Source organism: Oncorhynchus keta, unplaced genomic scaffold, assembly GCF_023373465.1.
Source record: "Oncorhynchus keta strain PuntledgeMale-10-30-2019 unplaced genomic scaffold, Oket_V2 Un_contig_1171_pilon_pilon, whole genome shotgun sequence".
NCBI classification, from domain to species: domain Eukaryota; kingdom Metazoa; phylum Chordata; class Actinopteri; order Salmoniformes; family Salmonidae; genus Oncorhynchus; species Oncorhynchus keta.
The window spans coordinates 178,587-203,008 of record NW_026277600.1 but is presented as its reverse complement, the minus strand read 5'-3'; the positions used below and the strand labels follow the sequence as shown (position 1 = coordinate 203,008).

Below are 24,422 nucleotides of genomic sequence, written 5' to 3'. Positions count from 1 at the left end.
GGTATGTACGGCAGGACCAAATCTTAAAGATGGGTAGGAGCAAGTTCATGTAATGCTTTGTAGGTTAGCAGTAAAATGTTGAAACCAGCCCTAGCCTTATAACAGGAAGCCAGTGTAGAGGCTAGTCCTGGAGTAATATGATCACATTTTTGGGTTCTAGTCAATATTCTATCATCTGTTTTGCACGAACTATGTGCCAACATCAGAGTAGGCACATTTTCTATTTAACAGTTTTTGTGCCCAATAGAAATTAAGTTTTGACATTTTTGGAGTCACTTTTATTGTAAATAAGAAAATATAATAAGTTTCTAAACTCTTCTACATTAATATGGATGCTACCATTTATTTTGGATAATCCTGAATGAACCGTGAATAATGATGAGTGAGTTAGACGCACAAATATCATACCCCCAAATGCTAACCTCTGTTGTTGTAATGGTTAGCATGGGTGTATCAAAAGTGCTGGAGTACAGAGCCAAAACAACAAAACGTGTCTCACTATCCCTGTTGGAGCTCACTGTATCCTCCAAGATGATTTTCAGATTAGTTTGTCTTCAGGATGTCATAGTAATGGGTATATTATCTTCCTTCTCCAGTGTGCGAAGACGTTCCTGAACCTGATGGCTCACATCTCTAAGGAGCAGACTGTCCAGTACATCCTCACCCTAATAGATGATACCCTGCAGGTAACACCTGCTTACAGACACACATGCACACACTTATATTTACTTACATTTGGACAAATGAGATGCAAATATACAGTACCAGTCAAAGGTTTGGACACACCTACACATTCAAGGGTTTTTCTTTATTTTTATTATTTGCACACATGAAATCATTAAGTATTCAAAAAAGTGTGAAACAGGTTCTTCAAAGTAGCCACCCTTTGCCTTGATTGCAGCTTTGCACACTCTTGGCATTCTCTCAACCAGCTTCATGAGGAATGCTTTTCCAACAGTCTTGAAGGAGTTCCCAAATATGCTGAGCACTTGTTGGCTGCTTTTCCTTCACTCTGCGGTCCAACTCATCTCAAACCATCTCAATTGGATTGAGGTTGGGTGATTGTGGAGACCAGGTCATCAGATGCAGCACTCATTACTCTCCTTCTTCGTCAAATAGTCCTTACACAGTCTGGAGGTGTGTTTTGGGTCATTGTCCTGTTGAAAACAAATGATGGTCCCAATAAGCTCAAACCAGATAGGATGGCTTATTTCTGCAGAATGTGGTAACCATGCTGGTTAACCTCTCTGGCGCAGGCGTGCCTCGAGCGACCCATCTCAACAACTGCAGAGCGCCAAATTCAAATGACAGAAATAATAATAATAAACATTCATGAAACAACAAGTGTTATACATCGGTTAAAAGATTAATTTCTTGTTATTCCAGCCGCTTTCGTCAGATTTCAAAAAGTCTTTACTACGAAAGCATAACATGCGATTATCTGAGGACAGCTCCCTGCACACAAAAGCATACAAACATTTTCCAACCCAGCAGATGAGTCACAAAAGTCAGAAATAGCAATAAAATTAATCACTTACTTTTCTTCATCTGGTTGCAATCAGAAGAGTCCCAGTTACACAATAAATGGTTGTTTTGTTTGATAAAGTCCCTCTTTATATCCCAAAAACTCAGTTTTGTTGGCGCGTTTTGTTCAGTAATCCACTGGCTTAAAACATGCAGACAAATACGTCCTAATAGTACCGGTGAAGTTCGTCAACATGTCAAACGATGTTTTATAACTAATCCTCAGGGTGTCAATTATCTAAATAATCGATAATATTTACACCGGACAATAGCGTTCTTTTTCCTTTCTATTGAATACGAAGGTCGCGCACAGTCACACGTACAAACCAGTACTGCATGCTTCCCCAGTCCCCTAACAAAAATGTATTTTTCTTTGTCGTTTTTCAGAAAATAAGCCTGAAACCATGTCTAAAGACTGTTGACATCTAGTGGAAGCCATAGGAACTGCAATCTGGGCCCCAACCAATTACATAGTCAATAGGCATTCAATGGAAAACTACTCACATAAAACAAATCCCACTTCCTGGATGGCTTTTCCTCGGGTTTTCACCTACCATAGCAGTTCTGTTATACTCACAGAGATATTCTGTCACTAAAAAGTTGTGCCTTGAATTCTAAATAATCACTGACAGTATCACCAGCAAAGCACCCCACACCATCACACCTCCTCCTCCTCTGTGCTTCACAGTGGGAACCACACATGTGGAGATCATCCGTTCACCTACTCTGCGTCTCACAGACACGGCGGCTGGAACCAAAAATCTCAAATTTGGACTCATCAGACCAAGGGACAGATTTCCACCGCTCTAATGTCCATCGCTCGTTTTTCTTGGCCCAAATAAGTCTTCTTATTGGTGTCCTTTAGTGGTGGTTTCTTTGCAAGAATTCGACCATGAAGGCCTGATTTACGCAGTCTCCTCTGAACAGTTGATGTGTCTGTTACTTGAACTGAGAAGCATATTTGAGGCAGTTGACTCTAATGAACGTATCCTCTGCAGCAGAGGTATCTCTGGGTCTTCCCTTCCTGTGTCGGTCCTCATGAGAGCCAGTTTCATCATCGTTTTTGCGACTTTACTTGAAGAAACGTTCAAAGTTCTTTACATTTTCCGCATTGAATGACCTTCATCTCTTAAAATTTGCTTATTTGAGCTGTTTTTGCTGTAATGTGGACTTAGTCTTTTATCAAATAGGGATGTCTTCTGTATACCACCCCTACCTTGTCACAACACAACTGATTGGCTGAAATGCATTAAGAAGGAAAGAAATTACAATAATGAACTTTTAACAAGGCGCACCTGTTAATTTAAATGCATTCCAGGTGACTACTTCATGAAGCTGGTTGAGAGAATGCCAAGCATTTGCAAAACTGTCATAAAGGCAATGGGTGGCAACTTTGAAGAATCTCAAATCTCAAATATGTTGATTCCATTTGTGTTATTTCATAGTTTTGATGTCTTCACGATTATTCTATACTGTAGAAAATACTAAGAATAAAGAAAAACCCTTGAATGAAAACGTGTGTCCATACTTTTTCTCGTACTCTACATTAGCATATAACCTTCTATAAGTTCACTTATTGACTTTTACTGTTCTTCCTCCCTGAGTCTCTCTGGACAGTTATTACTGTTACGTTCACTTATTGACTTTTGTCTGGGAATTTCAATGTAGGTGTCTCCGGAACTTTCATTACGCACACCTATCCCCTATTCCCACTGATTAGTACTTGGAAAAGTGTGCCCTTTGGTTTCCATTGAGTTGTCTGTTATTGTTCCCATGTCCGTTGGTGGTGTGAGTACCTGCGTGCTATATATGTTGTGTATTACGGGTCAACAAGGTTTACCCTCATTCTTTTGTTTGGGTACGGCCCAGTGTTTTTGTATACATGTTTGTTTTGGTTGTATTTGGGGCAGCAGGTAGCCTAGTGGTTAGAGCTTTGGGCCAGTAACCGAAAGGTTGCTAGATCGAATCCCAAAGCTGTAATTCTGCCTCTGAACAAGGCAGAAGAGAGAACCACTAGAAGTTAAAACAGGTTCCTTAAGAACTTCTAGAAACTTCAAACTCAACTCTGGACTTCGAAACCAGTTCCAATGTATTTTTTCGTTGTTCCCCTCTAATCAGGGACTGATTTAGAAGTGGGACACCAGGTGTGCAATTCATTGTCAGGTAGAACAGAAAACCAGCAGGCTTTGGACCTCGCAGGTTAAGAGTTGAATAACCCTGCAGTAGAAGAGAGAACCGATTTATTGTGTTCCTTTAGAACCACTAGATGTTAAAACAGGGTTCTGTTGTGTTTCTGTAGGAGAACCACCAGAGGGTGAACATCTTCTTTGACTACGCCAAGAAGACAAAGAACACCGCCTGGTCCTACTTTCTTCCCATGCTCAACCGCCAGGACCTATTTACCGTCCACATGGTTAGTATCACTACACCACCCACTAGCCTACAACTATCACCGAAGGAGAAATGGAAGGAGAGGGAGGGAGGTGGGATATGGGAGGAGATGGTGAAAGGAAGTGTCCTGAGGGAGAGATTAAGAAAAGTTGAAGAGGAGGAAAAGATGGACTATTCAAAGGCATATTTCTTAGGATGTTTTCAGAATGACCAGAAGGTTATTTGCATGAAGATTACATTTCCATTTTTGTCTTATAAAGTATACTGAACAAAAAATATAAATGCAACATGTAAAGTGTTGGTCCCATGTTTCATGAGCTGGAATAAAGATCCTAGAAATGTTCCATATGTACAAAAAGCTTATTTCTCTCAAATTTTATGCACAAATTTGTTTACGTCCCTGTTAGTGAGCATTTCTCCTTTTGCCAAGATAATCCATCCATCTGACAGGGGGTGGCATATCAAGAAGCTGATTAAACAGCATGATCATCATGGGCTCCCGAGTGGCACAGCGGTCTAAGGCACTGCATCTCAGTGCACTACAGTCCCTGGTTCAATTCCAGGCTGTTTCACATTTGACCGTGATTGAGAGTCCCATAGGGCAGCGCGCAATTGGCCCAGCTTTGGCTGGGGTAGATCGTCATTGTAAATAACAATTTGTTTTAAACCGACTTGCCTAGTCAAATAAAATAAAAAAATAAAGGGAAATTACACAGGTGCACCTTGTGCTGGGGACAATAACAAACCACTCTAAATTGTGCGGTTTGTCCCACAACACAACGCCACAGTTTTGAGGGAGCGTGCAATTGGCATGCTGACTGCAGGAATGTCTACCAGAGCTGTTGCCAGATAATGTAATAATTTCTCTACCATAATGGGAATGTAATTCTGCTTTGAAAGTTGATAAAGTAGCTGACCCCACTTTTGAGAAAATGGCCCTTGAATGTTTTTGTACACCTACTGGAGAGCTCTTCTTTGTCTACACCTATTCAGCATCATTCACACCCTCTTAAGCCGTAGCCCCATCTATCTCTTTAAGGATTCACATGTGAGGCCATGTGCTATACAGAGTGAGTAGTGTAGTAATCAACCAAAGATGTCAATACTTAAAGCGGTGAAAGTAGTAGCCTGCCTATATCCTAACCTGACTTTGGTGCAGGTCCTGCTGTTCACATGACTCTCTCTGGTAAACACATACAAGTAGTGTAGTAACCAAAGATGTCAATACTTTTTTATTTTTTTTATTTCACCTTTATTTAACCAGGTAGGCAAGTTGAGAACAAGTTCTCATTTACAATTGCGACCTGGCCAAGATAAAGCAAAGCAGTTCGACAGATACGACACAGAGTTACACATGGAGTAAAACAAACATACAGTCAATAATACAGTATAAACAAGTCTATATACAATGTGAGCAAATGAGGTGAGAAGGGAGGTAAAGGCAAAAAAGGCCATGGTGGCAAAGTAAATACAATATAGCAAGTAAAACACTGGAATGGTAGTTTTGCAATGGAAGAATGTGCAAAGTAGAAATAAAAATAATGGGGTGCAAAGGAGCAAAATAAATAAATTAATTAAATAAATACACTTGGGAAAGAGGTAGTTGTTTGGGCTAAATTATAGGTGGGCTATGTACAGGTGCAGTAATCTGTGAGCTGCTCTGACAGTTGGTGCTTAAAGCTAGTGAGGGAGATAAGTGTTTCCAGTTTCAGAATACTTAAAGCGGTGAAAGTAGTAGCCTGCCTATATCCTAACCTGACTTTGGTGCAGGTCCTGCTGTTCACATGACTCTCTCTGGTAAACACATACTATATCAAATCAATGTTTATTTGTCACATGCACAGGATACAGAAGTTGTGAATGGTACAGTGAAACGGTTACTTGCATATTTGCATAGTAGCAATATCAAAAATAGAAAGTGTCCAGATAAATATATTGTATAAATATTTTATTATTATTAGATTATGCTTATCCAAACACATTCTACATTTCTGGGTCATGTGATAGAGAGGCTATAACCTCCCCCTACTTTTCCCCACTGATCTCCGGTTCATTCTGACTGTGTGCAGAAAGTATAGGGTCTGCTAAATTCAGTGCATCAATGTTGTTGAGAACAGTAGGAAAACGTTTGCAGATCTCCATGGCTAATGTTATATATGTCAAAAAAGCTGCAGTAGTAAGGATTTTGTACACATACGGAGCAGCTCATGTTGAAGACCAAAGCGTACTACATGGCAGACCGATCCGAAACTCGTCTCATCATGTCCAGCCCATCCATTATCTCAGCCAATCATGGCTAGTGAGGAGGTTCCTCACTTTTTCCTAGGCTAAGCCAACTAGGCTCGTAATTAAAATGTGTTATTTGTATTTACAGATGGCATACAATTCTGATATTAAGGCACATGTTCCAGAAGGCATTTCTGCCCAAAACTCAGCAAAAAATGAAACGTCTCTTTTTCAGGACCCTGTCTTTCAAAGACAATTCGTAAAATCCAAATAACTTCACAAATCTTCATTGTAAAGGGTTTAAACACAGTTTCCCTGCTTATTCAATGAACCATAAACAATTAATGAACATACACCTGTGGAATGGTCGTTAACATTTACATTTGACATTTAAGTCATTTAGCAGACGCTCTTATCCAGAGCGACTTACAAATTGGTGTATTCACCTTATGACATCCAGTGGAACAGCCACTTTACAATAGTGCATCTAAATCTTTTAAGGGGGGTGAGAAGGATTACTTTATCCTATCCTAGGTATTCCTTAAAGAGGTGGGGTTTCAGGTGTCTCCGGAAGGTGGTGATTGACTCCGCTGTCCTGGCGTCGTGAGGGAGTTTGTTCCACCATTGGGGGCCAGAGCAGCGAACAGTTTTGACTGGGCTGAGCGGGAACTGTACTTCCTCAGTGGTAGGGAGGCGAGCAGGCCAGAGGTGGATGAACGCAGTGCCCTTGTTTGGGTGTAGGGCCTGATCAGAGCCTGGAGGTACTGAGGTGCCGTTCCCCTCACAGCTCCGTAGGCAAGCACCATGGTCTTGTAGCGGATGCGAGCTTCAACTGGAAGCCAGTGGAGAGAGCGGAAGAGCGGGGTGACGTGAGAGAACTTGGGAAGGTTGAACACCAGACGGGCTGCGGCGTTCTGGATGAGTTGTAGGGGTTTAATGGCACAGGCAGGGAGGCCAGCCAACAGCGAGTTGCAGTAATCCAGACGGGAGATGACAAGTGCCTGGATTAGGACCTGCGCCGCTTCCTGTGTGAGGCAGGGTCGTACTCTGCGGATGTTGTAGAGCATGAACCTACAGGAACGGGCCACCGCCTTGATGTTAGTTGAGAACGACAGGGTGTTGTCCAGGATCACGCCAAGGTTCTTAGCGCTCTGGGAGGAGGACACAATGGAGTTGTCAACCGTGATGGCGAGATCATGGAACGGGCAGTCCTTCCCCGGGAGGAAGAGCAGCTCCATCTTGCCGAGGTTCAGCTTGAGGTGGTGATCCGTCATTCACACTGATATGTCTGCCAGACATGCAGAGATGCGATTCGCCACCTGGTCATCAGAAGGGGGAAAGGAGAAGATTAATTGTGTGTCGTCTACATAGCAATGATAGGAGAGACCATGTGAGGTTATGACAGAGCCAAGTGACTTGGTGTATAGCGAGAATAGGAGAGGGCCTAGAACAGAGCCCTGGGGGACACCAGTGGTGAGAGCGCGTGGTGAGGAGACAGATTCTCGCCACGCCACCTGGTAGGAGCGACCTGTCAGGTAGGACGCAATCCAAGCGTGGGCCGCGCCGGAGATGCCCAACTCGGAGAGGGTGGAGAGGAGGATCTGATGGTTCACAGTATTGAAGGCAGCCGATAGGTCTAGAAGGATGAGAGCAGAGGAGAGAGAGTTAGCTTTAGCAGTGCGGAGCGCCTCCGTGATACAGAGAAGAGCAGTCTCAGTTGAATGACTAGTCTTGAAACCTGACTGATTTTGATCAAGAAGGTCATTCTGAGAGAGATAGCGGGAGAGCTGGCCGAGGACGGCACGTTCAAGAGTTTTGGAGAGAAAAGAAAGAAGGGATACTGGTCTGTAGTTGTTGACATCGGAGGGATCGAGTGTAGGTTTTTTCAGAAGGGGTGCAACTCTCGCTCTCTTGAAGACGGAAGGGACGTAGCCAGCGGTCAGGGATGAGTTGATGAGCGAGGTGAGGTAAGGGAGAAGGTCTCCGGAAATGGTCTGGAGAAGAGAGGAGGGGATAGGGTCAAGCGGGCAGGTTGTTGGGCGGTCGGCCGTCACAAGACGCGAGATTTCATCTGGAGAGAGAGGGGAGAAAGAGGTCAGAGCATAGGGTAGGGCAGTGTGAGCAGAACCAGCGGTGTCGTTTGACTTAGCAAACGAGGATCGGATGTCGTCGACCTTCTTTTCAAAATGGTTGATGAAGTCATCTGCAGAGAGGGAGGACGGGGGGATTCAGGAGGGAGGAGAAGGTGGCAAAGAGCTTCCTAGGGTTAGAGGCAGATGCTTGGAATTTAGAGTGGTAGAAAGTGGCTTTAGCAGCAGAGACAGAGGAGGAAAATGTAGAGAGGAGGGAGTGAAAGGATGCCAGGTCCGCAGGGAGGCGAGTTTTCCTCCATTTCCGCTCGGCTGCCCGGAGCCCTGTTCTGTGAGCTCGCAATGAGTCGTCGAGCCGCGGAGCGGGAGGGGAGGACCGAGCCGGCCTGGAGGATAGGGGACATAGAGAGTCAAAGGATGCAGAAAGGGAGGAGAGGAGGGTTGAGGAGGCAGAATCAGGAGATAGGTTGGAGAAGGTTTGAGCAGAGGGAAGAGATGATAGGATGGAAGAGGAGAGAGTAGCGGGGGAGAGAGAGCGAAGGTTGGGACGGCGCGATACCATCCGAGTAGGGGCAGTGTAGGAAGTGTTGGATGAGAGCGAGAGGGAAAAGGATACAAGGTAGTGGTCGGAGACTTGGAGGGGAGTTGCAATGAGGTTAGTGGAAGAACAGCATCTAGTAAAGATGAGGTCGAGCGTATTGCCTGCCTTGTGAGTAGGGGGAAGGTGAGAGGGTGAGGTCAAAAGAGGAGAGGAGTGGAAAGAAGGAGGCAGAGAGGAATGAGTCAAAGGTAGACGTGGGGAGGTTAAAGTCGCCCAGAACTGTGAGAGGTGAGCCGTCCTCAGGAAAGGAGCTTATCAAGGCATCAAGCTCATTGATGAACTCTCCGAGGGGACCTGGAGGGCGATAAATGATAAGGATGTTAAGCTTGAAAGGGCTGGTAACTGTGACAGCATGGAATTCAAAGGAGGCGATAGACAGATGGGTAAGGGGAGAAAGAGAGAATGACCACTTGGGAGAGATGAGGATCCCGGTGCCACCACCCCGCTGACCAGAAGCTCTCGGGGTGTGCGAGAACACGTGGGCGGACGAAGAGAGAACAGTAGGAGTAGCAGTGTTATCTGTGGTGATCCATGTTTCCGTCAGTGCCAAGAAGTCGAGGGACTGGAGGGAGGCATAGGCTGAGATGAACTCTGCCTTGTTGGCCGCAGATCGGCAGTTCCAGAGGCTACCGGAGACCTGGAACTCCACGTGGGTCGTGCGCGCTGGGACCACCAGATTAGGGTGGCCGCGGCCACGCGGTGTGGAGCGTTTGTATGGTCTGTGCAGAGAGGAGAGAACAGGGATAGACAGACACATAGTTGACAGGCTACAGAAGAGGCTACGCTAATGCAAGGAGATTGGAATGACAAGTGGACTACACGTCTCGAATGTTCAGAAAGTTAAGACACTAACAGGTTACAGACGGTAGGCAATTAAGGTCACAGTGAAAACTTAGAACACTATAGAGACCTTTCTACTGACTCTGGAAAAACACCAAAAGGAAGATGCTCAGGGTCCCTGCTCATCTGCGTGAACGTGCCTTTAGGCATGCTGCAAGAAGGCATGAGGACTGCTGATGTGGCCAAGGCAATCAATTGCAATGTTCGTACTGTGAGACGCCTAAGACAGCGCTACAGGGGAGACAAGATGGACAGCTGATCATCCTCGCACTGGCAGACAACGTGTAACAACACCTGCACAAGATCGGTACATCCGAACATCACACCTGCTGGACAGGTACACGATGGCAACAACTGCCTGATTTACACCAGGAATGCACAATCCATCCATCAGTGATCAGACTGTCCGCAATAGGCTGAGAGAGGCTGGACCGAGGGCTTGTAGGCCTGTTGTAGGGCAGATCCTCTCCAGACACCCCCGGCAACAATGTCGCCTATGGGCACAAACCCACCATCGCTGAACCAGACAGGACTGGCAAAACGTGCTCTTCACTGACGAGTCGCGGTTTTGTCTCACCCGGGGTGTTCTCGTCGAAGGAATGAGCATTACACCGAGGCCTGTACTCTGGAGCTGGATCGAGGTGGAGGGTCTGTCATGGTCTGGGGCGTTGTGTCACAGCATCATCGGACTGCCTGCAATGACAGCAAGCTCAATCTCAACGCTGTGCGTTACTTTGAAGACATCCTCCTCCCTCATGTGGTACCCTTCCTGCAGGCTCATCCTGACATGACCCTTCAGCATGACAATGCCACCAGCCACACTGCTCATTCTGTGTGTGTGATTTCTTGCAGGACAGGAATGTCGGTGTTCTGCCATGGCCTCCGAATAGCCTGGATCTCAATCCCATTGAGCATGTCTGTGACCTGTTGGATCGGAGGTTGAGGGCTAGGGCCATTCTCCCCAGAAATGTCCGGGAACTTGCTGGGTGCCTTGGTGGAAGGGTGGGGTAACATCTCACAGCAAGAACTGGCAAATCTGGTGTAGTCCATGAGGAAGAGATGCACTGCAGTACTTAATGCAGCTGGTGGCCACACCAGATACTGATTGTTACCTCTGATGTTGACCCCCACCCTTTTGTTCAGGGACACATTATTCCATTTTTAGTCACATGTCTGTGGAACTTGTTCAGGTCATGTCTCAGTTTTTGAATTTTACTCATTGGAATGCCTTACGTCATTCCCAAACATTCTATGAATTTATGAAAATGTGAAAATGATCATATCTAAGTGCTCGTTTGTCAAATTATCTCCCTGGGGGTATATGAAATGTTTATAATATTTCATGTTGCTAAAACTGTCAGCTCCACTTTAATATTGATCAGGCTCAGGCTTGGCTTTAGGGTCTGACTTGCAGTCTCTCCTCTCTCCCAGGCGGCCAGGATCATCGCTAAGCTAGCAGCCTGGGGTCGTGACCTGATGGAGGGAAGTGACCTCAACTACTACTTCAACTGGATCAAGACCCAGCTCAGCTCCCAGGTATATGACCCTTCAACCCTCTGAACTAAAACCACATGTATATCAGCCCCATCTCAGCTCCCAGGTATTTAACCCCTCAACCCTCTGAACTAAAACCACATGTATATCAGCACCATCTCAGCTCCCAGGTATTTAACCCCTCAACCCTCTGAACTGAAACCACATGTATATCAGCCCCATCTCAGCTCCCAGGTATTTAACCCCTCAACCCTCTGAACTAAAACCACCTGTATATCAGCCCCAGCTCAGCTCCCAGGTATCTAACCCTCTGAACTAAAACCACATGTATATCAGCCCCATCTCAGCTCCCAGGTATTTAACCCCTCAACCCTCTGAACTAAAACCACATGTATATCAGCCCCATCTCAGCTCCCAGGTATTTAACCCCTCAACCCCCTGAACTAAAACCACATGTATATAAGCCCCATCTCAGCTCCCAGGTATTTAACCCCTCAACCCTCTGAACTAAAACCACATGTATATCAGCCCCATCTCAGCTCCCAGGTATTTAACCCCTCAACCCTCTGAACTAAAACCACATGTATATCAGCCCCATCTCAGCTCCCAGGTATTTAACCCCTCAACCCTCTGAACTAAAACCACATGTATATCAGCCCCATCTCAGCTCCCAGGTATTTAACCCCTCAACCCTCTGAACTAAAACCACATGTATATCAGCCCCATCTCAGCTCCCAGGTATTTAACCCCTCAACCCTCTGAACTAAAACCACATGTATATCAGCCCCATCTCAGCTCCCAGGTATTTAACCCCTCAACCCTCTGAACTAAAACCACATGTATATCAGCCCCATCTCAGCTCCCAGGTATTTAACCCCTCAACCCTCTGAACTAAAACCACATGTATATCAGCCCCATCTCAGCTCCCAGGTATTTAACCCCTCAACCCTCTGAACTAAAACCACATGTATATCAGCCCCATCTCAGCTCCCAGGTATTTAACCCCTCAACCCTCTGAACTAAAACCACATGTATATCAGCCCCATCTCAGCTCCCAGGTATTTAACCCCTCAACCCTCTGAACTAAAACCACATGTATATCAGCCCCATCTCAGCTCCCAGGTATTTAACCCCTCAACCCTGAACTAAAACCACATGTATATCAGCCCCATCTCAGCTCCCAGGTATTTAACCCCTCAACCCCCTGAACTTCCACACACACACAGGTATCGAACCTACAGATACAGGTTTGATACCCGTGCAGGTTTTAATTTTGAATCCTCCAATCCTCTATATGTAATTATTGGCGGAGAGTCATGTCATATTTTCCGATATACTGTAGGCCTACCAATAGTGTCTTAGTCAGCTGCGCCACTGAGGAGGCCCCATCCACAAAGTATCAAAATACAGAGAGGTGTGGGTAAAGGTATATTGTCCTGCTAATAGTCCATAATGGGCTATTATAATACTGTATATGGTGTCCAGGTCAGGGTAACCAAAAAATGTATTTATTAAAGACTATCAGAATGTTGGTACTTATTTATTTTGATCCAAAGCCATGAAACCCTCTGGGTTTCCGTTAGGATGGAACGGAAAATATGGCGCTGTACAACATGATGGTCAGGAGTACAGTACTGGGCTATTTAGCTAAAGAATCCCTTGTCATGCGGGAGCCTGGGGTTCAATTCCCGACAGGGAGGAAGGAGTAGGCTGTCCTTATAAATAAGAATTTGTTCTTAACTGACTTGCCTAGATAAATAAAGGTTACACTAAGGGCATAACATTTCTACCCCCTATTTGTATAATTGTTGTCTAACCAATACCCAAAAGGAGATTCAGTCAAAATAAAAAATCTCATTGATTTATCATGACCAGTCCCCACGCTTATCTCAGAGCAGCGCAAAACATTGCTAAAATAGTTATGACGTGACTCTCCGCCAATAATTAGGTATAGAGGATTGGAGGATATTTCTGTAATTGTGACATTTATTCCCATAGTAATTCGTTATTGATCCATAACTAAATAAACATCTGCATTTTGAAAGAGTATTTTTATCATTTATTTTATTAACGAAAGCATAAAGATGCCATTATTAGTTATATTGTTTTAGTTTGAACATGTGGACTGGCACTAAGAACAGAACAGTGGGAATATTTCCCTAGTCAGTGCCATTATTAGTGCAATGACCCTTAAAGTGTTGCTAGATGCTACCAAGTGGGGCTGGGTGGGAGTCCACCCACCCTCCCCCTCCCTTCCTCATGGGCTCGGTCGGTCTTCTGTGCTTGGCTCTGTGGCCCATCCTGTGCCCCCTGCCCTCAGGCCTTGAACCTTGCACGCTCTCAGAGGATACAGCTGGAGAACTGCAAGGCAATCCCATTGTGCGTCACTCGGGAGCCATGACCAATATGACCAATATATATTGTCCTGCTAATAACAAGGTTAATAATATATCTGTGAGAATATCCAACAGGCTTTTATATAATTCTAAATTAATAATTGCTTTGTTTACAATATAACAATATTTTGCAGATTTTATTTTACATTATGTAAAATGAGCGTATCAAAGTTTAGGCCGGCACAGGTATTGAACCAGCATCTGTAGCAACACAGCTTGCCATGCAGTCTCTTAGATCACTGCTACTGAGCACCACACTTGAAAACGCTTGTAATCTAACGCCTGCCTCGGTTAGTTCTGGTCGATACAGCATGGTGAAGGCTGTCTACCACGAGGTTAGTTCTGGTTGATTACAGCATGCTGAAGGCTGCCTACCACGAGGTTAGTTCTGGTCGATACAGCATGGTGAAGACTGCCTACCACGAGGTTAGTTCTGGTTGATCACAGCATGGTGAAGACTGCCTACCACGAGGTTAGTTCTGGTCGATACAGCATGGTGAAGACTGCCTACCACGAGATTAGTTCTGGTTGATACAGCATGGTGAAGGCTGTCTACCACGAGGTTAGTTCTGGTTGATACAGCATGGTGAAGACTGCCTACCACGAGGTTAGTTCTGGTCGATACAGCATGGTGAAGGCTGTCTACCACGAGATTAGTTCTGGTCGATACAGCATGGTGAAGGCTGCCTACCACGAGGTTAGTTCTGGTTGATCACAGCATGGTGAAGACTGTCTACCACGAGGTTAGTTCTGGTTGATACAGCATGGTGAAGACTGCCTACCACGAGATTAGTTCTGGTCGATACAGCATGTTGAAGGCTGCTTACCACGAGGTTAGTTCTGGTTGATACAGCATGGTGAAGGCTGCCTACCACGAGATTAGTTCTGGTCGATACAGCATGGTGAAGGCTGCTTACCACGAGGTTAGTTCTGGTTGATACAGCATGGTGAAGGCTGTCTACCACGAGATTAGTTCTGGTCGATACAGCATGGTGAAGGCTGCCTACCACGAGGTTAGTTCTGGTCGATACAGCATGGTGAAGGCTGTCTACCACGAGATTAGTTCTGGTCGATACAGCATGGTGAAGGCTGCCTACTACGAGGTTAGTTCTGGTCGATACAGCATGGTGAAGGCTGTCTACCACGAGGTTAGTTCTGGTCGATACAGCATGGTGAAGACTGCCTACCACGAGGTTAGTTCTGGTCGATACAGCATGGTGAAGGCTGCCTACCACGAGGTTAGTTCTGGTTGATACAGCATGGTGAAGGCTGCCTACCACGAGGTTAGTTCTGGTCGATACAGCATGGTGAAGGCTGTCTACCACGAGATTAGTTCTGGTTGATACAGCATGGTGAATGCTGCCTACCACAAGGTTAGTTCTGGTCGATACAGCATGGTGAAGGCTGTCTACCATGAGGTTAGTTCTGGTCGATACAGCATGGTGAAGACTGCCTACCACGAGGTTAGTTCTGGTCGATACAGCAAGAAGCATTTCACTGTAAGTTCTACACCTGTTGTATTCGGGGCACGTGACAAACTTTGATTTGATTTAAAGTTTTAACCATGTTTTCAAACTATACAGTGTTTGTTTAGAATGATTATGGGTTTCAAACAAAGGAGTAAAACAAGCTCATGAGGCATCTACAAGATATATTATTCAAGGATCAATGGGTACATATAATTCATTTATGTCTAAAACTGGGTGTAGCAATTGCAGATTGACCCTTTTTAATGACATTTGATTGATTAGAATTGATTGATTAGACTAGCTGTACAAAAGTCTGTACCACTGGTTGAGACATGCCAGTGTTTTATATATATTTATATATATTTATATAACACCTTACTCTGTGTGTCTGGTAGTTTTGACAGAGTACGGCATTAGTCATATAACACCTGACTCTGTGTGTCTGGTAGTTTTGACAGAGTACGGCATTAGTAATATAACACCTTATTCTGTGTGTCTGGTAGTTTTGACAGAGTACGGCATTAGTCATATAACACATTTAACATTACATTTAAGTAATTTAGCAGACGCTCTTATCCAGAGCGACTTACAAATTGGTGGATTCACCTTATGACATCCAGTGGAACAGCCACTTTACAATAGTGCATCTAAATCTTTTGAGGGGGGTCGTGAGAAGGATTACTTTAACCTATCCTAGGTATTCCTTAAAGAGGTGGGGTTTCAGGTGTCTCCGGAAGGTGGTGATTGACTCCGCTGTCCTGGCGTCGTGAGGGAGTTTGTTCCACCATTGGGGGGCCAGAGCAGTGAACAGTTTTGACTGGGCTGAGCGGGAACTGTACTTCCTCAGTGGTAAGGAGGCGAGCAGGCCAGAGGTGGATGAACGCAGTGCCCTTGTTTGGGTGTAGGGCCTGATCAGAGCCTGGAGGTACTGAGGTGCCGTTCCCCTCACAGCTCCGTAGGCAAGCACCATGGTCTTGTAGCGGATGCGAGCTTCAACTGGAAGCCAGTGGAGAGAGCGGAGGAGCGGGGTGACGTGAGAGAACTTGGGAAGGTTGAACACCAGACGGGCTGCGGCGTTCTGGATGAGTTGTAGGGGTTTAATGGCACAGGCAGGGAGCCCAGCCAACAGCGAGTTGCAGTAATCCAGACGGGAGATGACAAGTGCCTGGATTAGGACCTGCGCCGCTTCCTGTGTGAGGCAGGGTCGTACTCTGCGGATGTTGTGGAGCATGAACCTACAGGAACGGGCCACCGCCTTGATGTTAGTTGAGAACGACAGGGTGTTGTCCAGGATCACGCCAAGGTTCTTAGCGCTCTGGGAGGAGGACACAATGGAGTTGTCAACCGTGATGGCGAGATCATGGAACGGGCAGTCCTTCCCTGGGAGGAAGAGCAGCTCCGTCTTGCCGAGGTTCAGCTTGAGGTGGTGATCCGTCATCCACACTGATATGTCTGCCAGACATGCAGAGATGCGATTCGCCACCTGGTCATCAGAAGGGGGAAAGGAGAAGATTAATTGTGTGTCGTCTGCATAGCAATGATAGGAGAGACCATGTGAGGTTATGACAGAGCCAAGTGACTTGGTGTATAGCGAGAATAGGAGAGGGCCTAGAACAGAGCCCTGGGGGACACCAGTGGTGAGAGCGCGTGGTGAGGAGACAGATTCTCGCCACGCCACCTGGTAGGAGCGACCTGTCAGGTAGGACGCAATCCAAGCGTGGGCCGCGCCGGAGATGCCCAACTCGGAGAGGGTGGAGAGGAGGCTCTGATGGTTCACAGTATCGAAGGCAGCCGATAGGTCTAGAAGGATGAGAGCAGAGGAGAGAGAGTTAGCTTTAGCAGTGTGGAGCGCCTCCGTGATACAGAGAAGAGCAGTCTCAGTTGAATGACTAGTCTTGAAACCTGACTGATTTGGATCAAGAAGGTCATTCTGAGAGAGATAGCGGGAGAGCTGGCCAAGGACGGCACGTTCAAGAGTTTTGGAGAGAAAAGAAAGAAGGGATACTGGTCTGTAGTTGTTGACATCGGAGGGATCGAGTGTAGGTTTTTTCAGAAGGGGTGCAACTCTCGCTCTCTTGAAGACGGAAGGGACGTAGCCAGCGGTCAGGGATGAGTTGATGAGCGAGGTGAGGTAAGGGAGAAGGTCTCCGGAAATGGTCTGGAGAAGAGAGGAGGGGATAGGGTCAAGCGGGCAGGTTGTTGGGCGGCCGGCCGTCACAAGACGCGAGATTTCATCCTATCCTAGGTATTCCTTGAAGAGGTGGGGTTTCAGGTGTCTCCGGAAGGTGGTGATTGACTCCGCTGTCCTGGCGTCGTGAGGGAGTTTGTTCCACCATTGGGGGGCCAGAGCAGCGAACAGTTTTGACTGGGCTGAGCGGGAACTGTACTTCCTCAGTGGTAGGGAGGCGAGCAGGCCAGAGGTGGATGAACGCAGTGCCCTTGTTTGGGTGTAGGGCCTGATCAGAGCCTGGAGGTACTGAGGTGCCGTTCCCCTCACATCTCCGTAGGCAAGCACCATGGTCTTGTAGCGGATGCGAGCTTCAACTGGAAGCCAGTGGAGAGAGCGGAGGAGCGGGGTGACGTGAGAGAACTTGGGAAGGTTGAACACCAGACGGGCTGCGGCGTTCTGGATGAGTTGTAGGGGTTTAATGGCACAGGCAGGGAGCCCAGCCAACAGCGAGTTGCAGTAATCAAGACGGGAGATGACAAGTGCCTGGATTAGGACCTGCGCCGCTTCCTGTGTGAGGCAGGGTCGTACTCTGCGGATGTTGTAGAGCATGAACCTACAGGAACGGGACACCGCCTTGATGTTAGTTGAGAACGACAGGGTGTTGTCCAGGATCACGCCAAGGTTCTTAGCGCTCTGGGAGGAGGACACAATGGAGTTGTCAACCGTGATGGCGAGATCATGGAACGGGCAGTCCTTCCCCGGGAGGAAGAGGAGCTCCGTCTTGCTGAGGTTCAGCTTGAGGTGGTGATCCGTCATCCACACTGATATGTCTGCCAGACATGCAGAGATGCGATTCGCCACCTGGTCATCAGAAGGGGGAAAGGAGAAGATTAATTGTGTGTCGTCTGCATAGCAATGATAGGAGAGACCATGTGAGGTTATGACAGAGCCAAGTGACTTGGTGTATAGCGAGAATAAGAGAGGGCCTAGAACAGAGCCCTGGGGACACCAGTGGTGAGAGCGCGTGGTGAGGAGACAGATTCTCGCCACGCCACCTGGTAGGAGCGACCTGTCAGGTAGGACGCAATCCAAGCGTGGGCCGCGCCGGAGATGCCCAACTCGGAGAGGGTGGAGAGGAGGATCTGATGGTTCACAGTATCGAAGGCAGCCGATAGGTCTAGAAGGATGAGAGCAGAGGAGAGAGAGTTAGCTTTAGCAGTGCGGAGCGCCTCCGTGATACAGAGAAGAGCAGTCTCAGTTGAATGACTAGTCTTGAAACCTGACTGATTTGGATCAAGAAGGTCATTCTGAGAGAGATAGCGGTAGAGCTGGCCAAGGACGGCACGCTCAAGAGTTTTGGAGAGAAAAGAGAGAAGGGATACTGGTCTGTAGTTGTTGACATCGGAGGGATCGAGTGTAGGTTTTTTCAGAAGGGGTGCAACTCTCGCTCTCTTGAAGACGGAAGGGACGTAGCCAGCGGTCAGGGATGAGTTGATGAGCGAGGTGAGGTAAGGGAGAAGGTCTCCGGAAATGGTCTGGAGAAGAGAGGAGGGGATAGGGTCAAGCGGGCAGGTTGTTGGGCGGCCGGCTGTCACAAGACGCGAGATTTCATCTGGAGAGAGAGGGGAGAAAGAGGTCAGAGCACACCTTACTCTGTGTGTCTGGTAGTTTTGACAGAGTACGGCATTAGTCATATAACACCTTACTCTGTGTGTCTGGTGGTTTTGACAGAGTACGGCATTAGTCATGTAACACCTTACTCTGTGTGTCTGGTAGTTTTGACAGAGTACGGCATTAGTCATATAACACCTTACTCTGTGTGTCTGGTAGTTTTGACAGAGTACGGCATTAGTCATATAACACCTTACTCTGTGTGTCTGGTGTTTTGACAGAAGGCAGTCATGTAACACCTTACTCTGTGTGTCTGGTATTTTGAGTCATATAACACCTTACTCTGTGTGTCTGGTAGTTTTGACAGAGTACGGCATTAGTCATATAACACCTTACTCTGTGTGTCTGGTAGTTTTGACAGAGTACGGCATTAGTCATATAACACCTTACTCTGTGTATCTTAATATGCGTAAGGCCATCATCAAAGTAAGCATCCGCTGATTAAAACACCTGGTTTTTCTGAACTTTAGAATGATTAGGACATGTAAACAGCTTAATCCGTCGTTCCTGTGGTGTATTTGATCTTGTGCCTGCACTGGGTAGTATGCCGTTTATAAATTGTTTTCACATACGAACTTTGTGTCTGAACTCAGAATGACATGGTCACTGTGGTAGAGCCTTAATTTTATGACTGATGTTCTGCATTTATCAAAGTCCCATCAGGTAGCCTAATTTCAAATGTGTCCATGTAAACAGGATTATCAGGGAAATGTTTCTTCTTGCAAAGCAAGTAAACACTTTTAAATGAACTATTATACCAACCTGACTAGCCACAATAATCATGTAACCATTCAGAGAGCTGTTTTTACAGTGTTTTCCCCTCCATGAAGAGAAGTATGGTGCTTCTTAGAGCTACTCCAATACAGGAAGAGATGTTTTAGGAGGTTTCTGCTTTTGGCCACAGCAAGAGTTGTTGAAGCTTTTTCTATTTGAAGCAACAAACCGTTTCATTCCTTTAATTTGTCCTCCATTAGAAGCTTCATGGTACAGGTCCAGACTCCACAGGACATGGCACTATATCCCCCAGTGACGTGAGTATGACATGATGCATCCTAACACACTCTAATCTACATGGCTGGTCGGCCTGGTACTTCCAAATGGCTGTTTGGTTTGTTGCACCCTAGCTTTCTCTGGGCTGACCGTCACCCTGGCTTTCTGTGGGCTGACCGTCACCCTGGCTTTCTGTGGGCTGACCGTCACCCTAGCTTTCTCTGGGCTGACCGTCACCCTAGCTTTCTCTGGGCTGACCGTCACCCTAGCTTTCTGTGGGCTGACCGTCACCCTAGCTTTCTGTGGGCTGACCGTCACCCTAGCTTTCTGTGGGCTGACCGTCACCCTCGCTTTCTGTGGGCTGACCGTCACCCTAGCTTTCTCTGGGCTGACCGTCACCCTCGCTTTCTGTGGGCTGACCGTCACCCTCGCTTTCTGTGGGCTGACCGTCACCCTAGCTTTCTCTGGGCTGACCGTCACCCTAGCTTTCTGTGGGCTGACCGTCACCCTAGCTTTCTGTGGGCTGACCGTCACCCTAGCTTTCTGTGGGCTGACCGTCACCCTAGCTTTCTGTGGGCTGACCGTCACCCTAGCTTTCTGTGGGCTGACCGTCACCCTAGCTTTCTGTGGGCTGACCGTCACCCTAGCTTTCTGTGGGCTGACCGTCACCCTAGCTTTCTGTGGGCTGACCGTCACCCTAGCTTTCTGTGGGCTGACCGTCACCCTAGCTTTCTGTGGGCTGACCGTCACCCTAGCTTTCTGTGGGCTGACCGTCACCCTAGCTTTCTGTGGGCTGACCGTCACCCTGGCTTTTCTCTGGGCTGACCGTCACCCCGGCTTTTCTCTGGGCTGACCGTCACCCCGGCTTTCTGTGGGCTGACCGTCACCCCGGCTTTCTGTGGGCTGACCGTCACCCCGGCTTTCTGTGGGCTGACCGTCACCCTGGCTTTCTCTGGGCTGACCGTCACCCCGGCTTTTCTCTGGGCTGACCGTCACCCCGGCTTTTCTCTGGGCTGACCGCCACCCTGGCTTTTCTCTGGGCTGACCGTCACCCTGGCTTTTCTCTGGGCTGACCGTCACCCTGGCTTTCTCTGGGCTGACCGTCACTGGACATTCACTTCTCTGTCTGTTGTTCTCGCTTTGTCGTCTTCTCTCGCTCTGCCTGCCTGCCTGCCTGCGTCTCGGTAGGGCGTGTCTGTTCTGACCAACAGCTGCGTCTCTTCTCTCACTGATCTGTTCTAATACTTTTAGAGTAGTTCTCTGTAGGGGAGTGTAGAGGACGTTACTGAGAAATACTGCTGACTGACTGGCTGATATGTACATTCACACAGCATGGGAGCTGGGTAGTTAAATAACGACTGGATTGTAGGGCTGGCACAATTACCACATAACCGTGTGGATGAGGACTGTCGTGAAAATAAAATAACCCTCAAAACCGTTGCTCGTGCAAAATAATGCATTTTTTGTAATGTCAGTTGAGTTGAATCAATAAATCACAGCACACATTGATGGGTTAACTTAATGAATTTACTGATGGGGTTAATTTTAAGGAATTGCCATCCAGCTTTGCTCCTATGGGTACACTCCCCATGGCCTCCATTCCACCCATTGTGCCATCATTGACTTCAATGGGGATACTCGTTCTTTTCAAATTTCAATCAAATGTATTTATAAATCCCTTTTTACATCAGCCGATGTCACAAAGTGCTGTACAGAAACCCAGACTAAAATCCCAAACAGCAAGCAATGAAGGTGTAGAAGCACGGTGGCTAGGAAAGACTCCCTAGGAAAGCAGGAACCTAGGAAGAAACATGGTGAGGAACCAGGATCTGAGGGGTGGCCAGTCCTCTTCTGGCTGTGCCGAGTGGCAATAGTACATGGCCATTAAGGCCAGATTGTTCAAGATGTTCAAACGTTCATAGATAACCACTAGGGTCAATCAGAGGTTGAGACAGCAGGTGCGGGACAAGGTAGCACGTCTGGTGAACTGGTCAGGGTTCCACAGGCAGAACAGTTAAAACTGGAGCAGCACCAAGTCCAGGTGGACTAGGGACAGTCAGGAGTCATCAGGCCAGGTAGTCTTGAGGCATGGTCCTAGGGCTCAGATCCTCCGGCAGGGGGACAGAGAGAATTGGAAGGAGCACACTTAAATTCACACAGGACACCAGATAAGACAGGAGAATTACACCAGATGTAGCAGACTGACCCTCGTCCCCGGGATACGTTTATTAGAGATACCAGCCTCAGAAACTGCAGCCCAAATAAATACTTCAGAGGTCAAGTAACAGACACCTCAACATCAACTGTTCAGAGGAGACTGCGTGAATCGGGCCTTCATGGTCAAATTGCTGCAAAGCAAACACTACTAAAGGACAACAATAATAAGAAGAGAGTTGTTTGAGCCAAGAAACATAAGCAATGGACATTATACCGGTGGAAATCTGTCCGTTGGTCTGATGAGCCCAAATTTGTGATTTTTGTTCCAACGGCCGTGTCATTGTCAAATGAAATTTTATTGGTCACATACAAATGGTTAGTAGATGTTAATATGAGTGTAGCGAAATGCTTGTGCTTCTAGTTCCGACCGTGCAGTAATATCTAACAATTTCACAACAACTACCTTATACACACAAGTGTAAAGGAATTGATAAGATTATGTACATGTATATCAATGGACGAGCGATGGCCGTGCGGCATAGACAAGATGCAGTCGATGGTATAGAGTACAGTATATACATATGAAGTCATTTAAAACTTGTTTTTCACTACACACATTTATTTTTAACAAACTATAGTTTTGGCAAGTCTTTTAGGACATCTACTTTGTGCATGACACAAGTAATTTTTCATACAATTGTTTACAGACAAATTATTTCACTTATAATTCACTGTGTCACAATTCTAGTGGGTCAGAAGTTTACATACACTAAGTTGACTGTGCCTTTAAACAGCTTGGAAAATTCCAGAAAATTATGTAATGGCTTTAAAAGCTTCTGATAGGCTAATTGACATAATTTGAGTCAGTTGGAGGTGTACCTGTGGATGTATTTCAAGGCCTACCTTCAAACTCAGTGCCTTTTTGCTTGACATCATGTGAAAATCAAAATAAATCAGCCAAGACGTCAGACAAAAATTGTAGGCCTCCACAGTCTGGTTCATCCTTGGGAGCAATTTCCAAACGCCTGAAGGTACCACATTCACCTGTACAAACAATTGTGCGCAAGTATAAACACTATGGGACCACGCATCCGTCATACCGCTCAGGAAGGAGACTCGTTCTGTCTCCTAGAGATGAACGTACTTTGGTGTGAGAAGCCCAAATCAATCCCAGAACAACAGCAAAGGACCTTGTGAAGATGCTGGAGGAAACAGGTACAAAAGTATCTATAGCCACAGTAAAACAAGTTCTATATCAACATAACTTGAAAGGCCGCTCAGCAAGAAAGAAGCCACTGCTCCTAACCACCACAAAAAAAGCCAGACTACAGTTTGCAACTGCACATGGGGACAAAGATCGTACTTTTTGGAGAAATGTCCTCTAGTCTGATGAAACAAAAATAGAACTATTTGGCCATAATGTCCATTGTTATGTTTGGAGGAAAAAGGGAGGGCTTGCAAGCCGAAGAACACCATCCCAACCATGAAGCACGGGGGTGGCAGTATCATGTTGTGGAGGTGCTTTGCTGCACGAGGGACTGGTAGACTTCACAAAATAGATGGCACCATGAGGAAGGAAAATTATGTGGATATATTGAAGCAACATCTCAAGACATCCGTCAAAAAGTTCAAGCTTGGTCGCAAATGGGTCTTCCAAATGGACATTGACCCCAAGCATACTTCCAAAGTCAAGGTATTGGAGTGGCCATCACAAAGCCCTGACCTCAAATCTATTGAAAAGTTGTGGGCAGAACTGAAAAAATGTGTGCGAGCAAGGAGGCCTACAAACCTGACTCAGTTACACCAGCTCTGTCAGGAGGAATGGGCCAAAATTGACCCAACTTATTGTGGGAAGCTTGTGGAAGGCTATCTGAAAAGTTTGACCCAAGTTAAACAATTTAAAGGCAATGCTACTAAATACGAATTGAGTGTATGTAAACTTCTGACCCACTGGGATTGTGATGAAAGAAATAAAATCTGAAATAAATCATTCTCTCTACTATTATTCTGACATTTCACATTCTTAAATAAAGTGGTGATCCTAACTGACCTAATACAGGGATTTTTTACTAGGATTATTATGTCAGGAATTGGGAAAAACTGAGGTTAATGTATTTTGCTGAGGTGTGTAAATAAACCTCTGACTTCAACTGTACATATGAGATGAGTAATGTAGGGTATGTAAATGTTATATAAAGTGTCATTGTTTAAAGTGACTAGTGATACATTTATTACATCCAATTTTTTATTGTTAAAGTGGCTAGAGATTTTGAGTCAGTATGTTGGCAACAGCCACTCATTGTTAGTGGTGGCTGTTTAACAGTCTGATGGCCTTGAGATAGAAGCTGTTTTTCAGTCTCTCGGTCCCAGCTTTGATGCACCTGTACTGACCTCGCCTTCTGG

At 46.3% G+C, this 24,422-nt stretch overlaps 1 protein-coding gene across 3 annotated transcripts in view; it reads left to right on the top strand.

The window, feature by feature from the left end:
* Window positions 1-24,422, top strand: part of LOC118401738 (V-type proton ATPase subunit H-like) — a 125,121-nt gene that overhangs the window by 11,077 nt on the left and 89,622 nt on the right. For 2 of the 3 annotated variants that reach the window (XM_052500620.1, XM_052500618.1), the window contains 4 exons: window positions 597-686; window positions 3,824-3,937; window positions 11,104-11,208; window positions 19,847-19,903. In XM_052500620.1, coding sequence (XP_052356580.1) covers window positions 597-686; window positions 3,824-3,937; window positions 11,104-11,208; window positions 19,847-19,903 — 366 coding nt within the window. The remainder of the gene's footprint in view (window positions 1-596; window positions 687-3,823; window positions 3,938-11,103; window positions 11,209-19,846; window positions 19,904-24,422) is intronic. The other variant, XM_052500621.1, reaches the window with a different exon arrangement.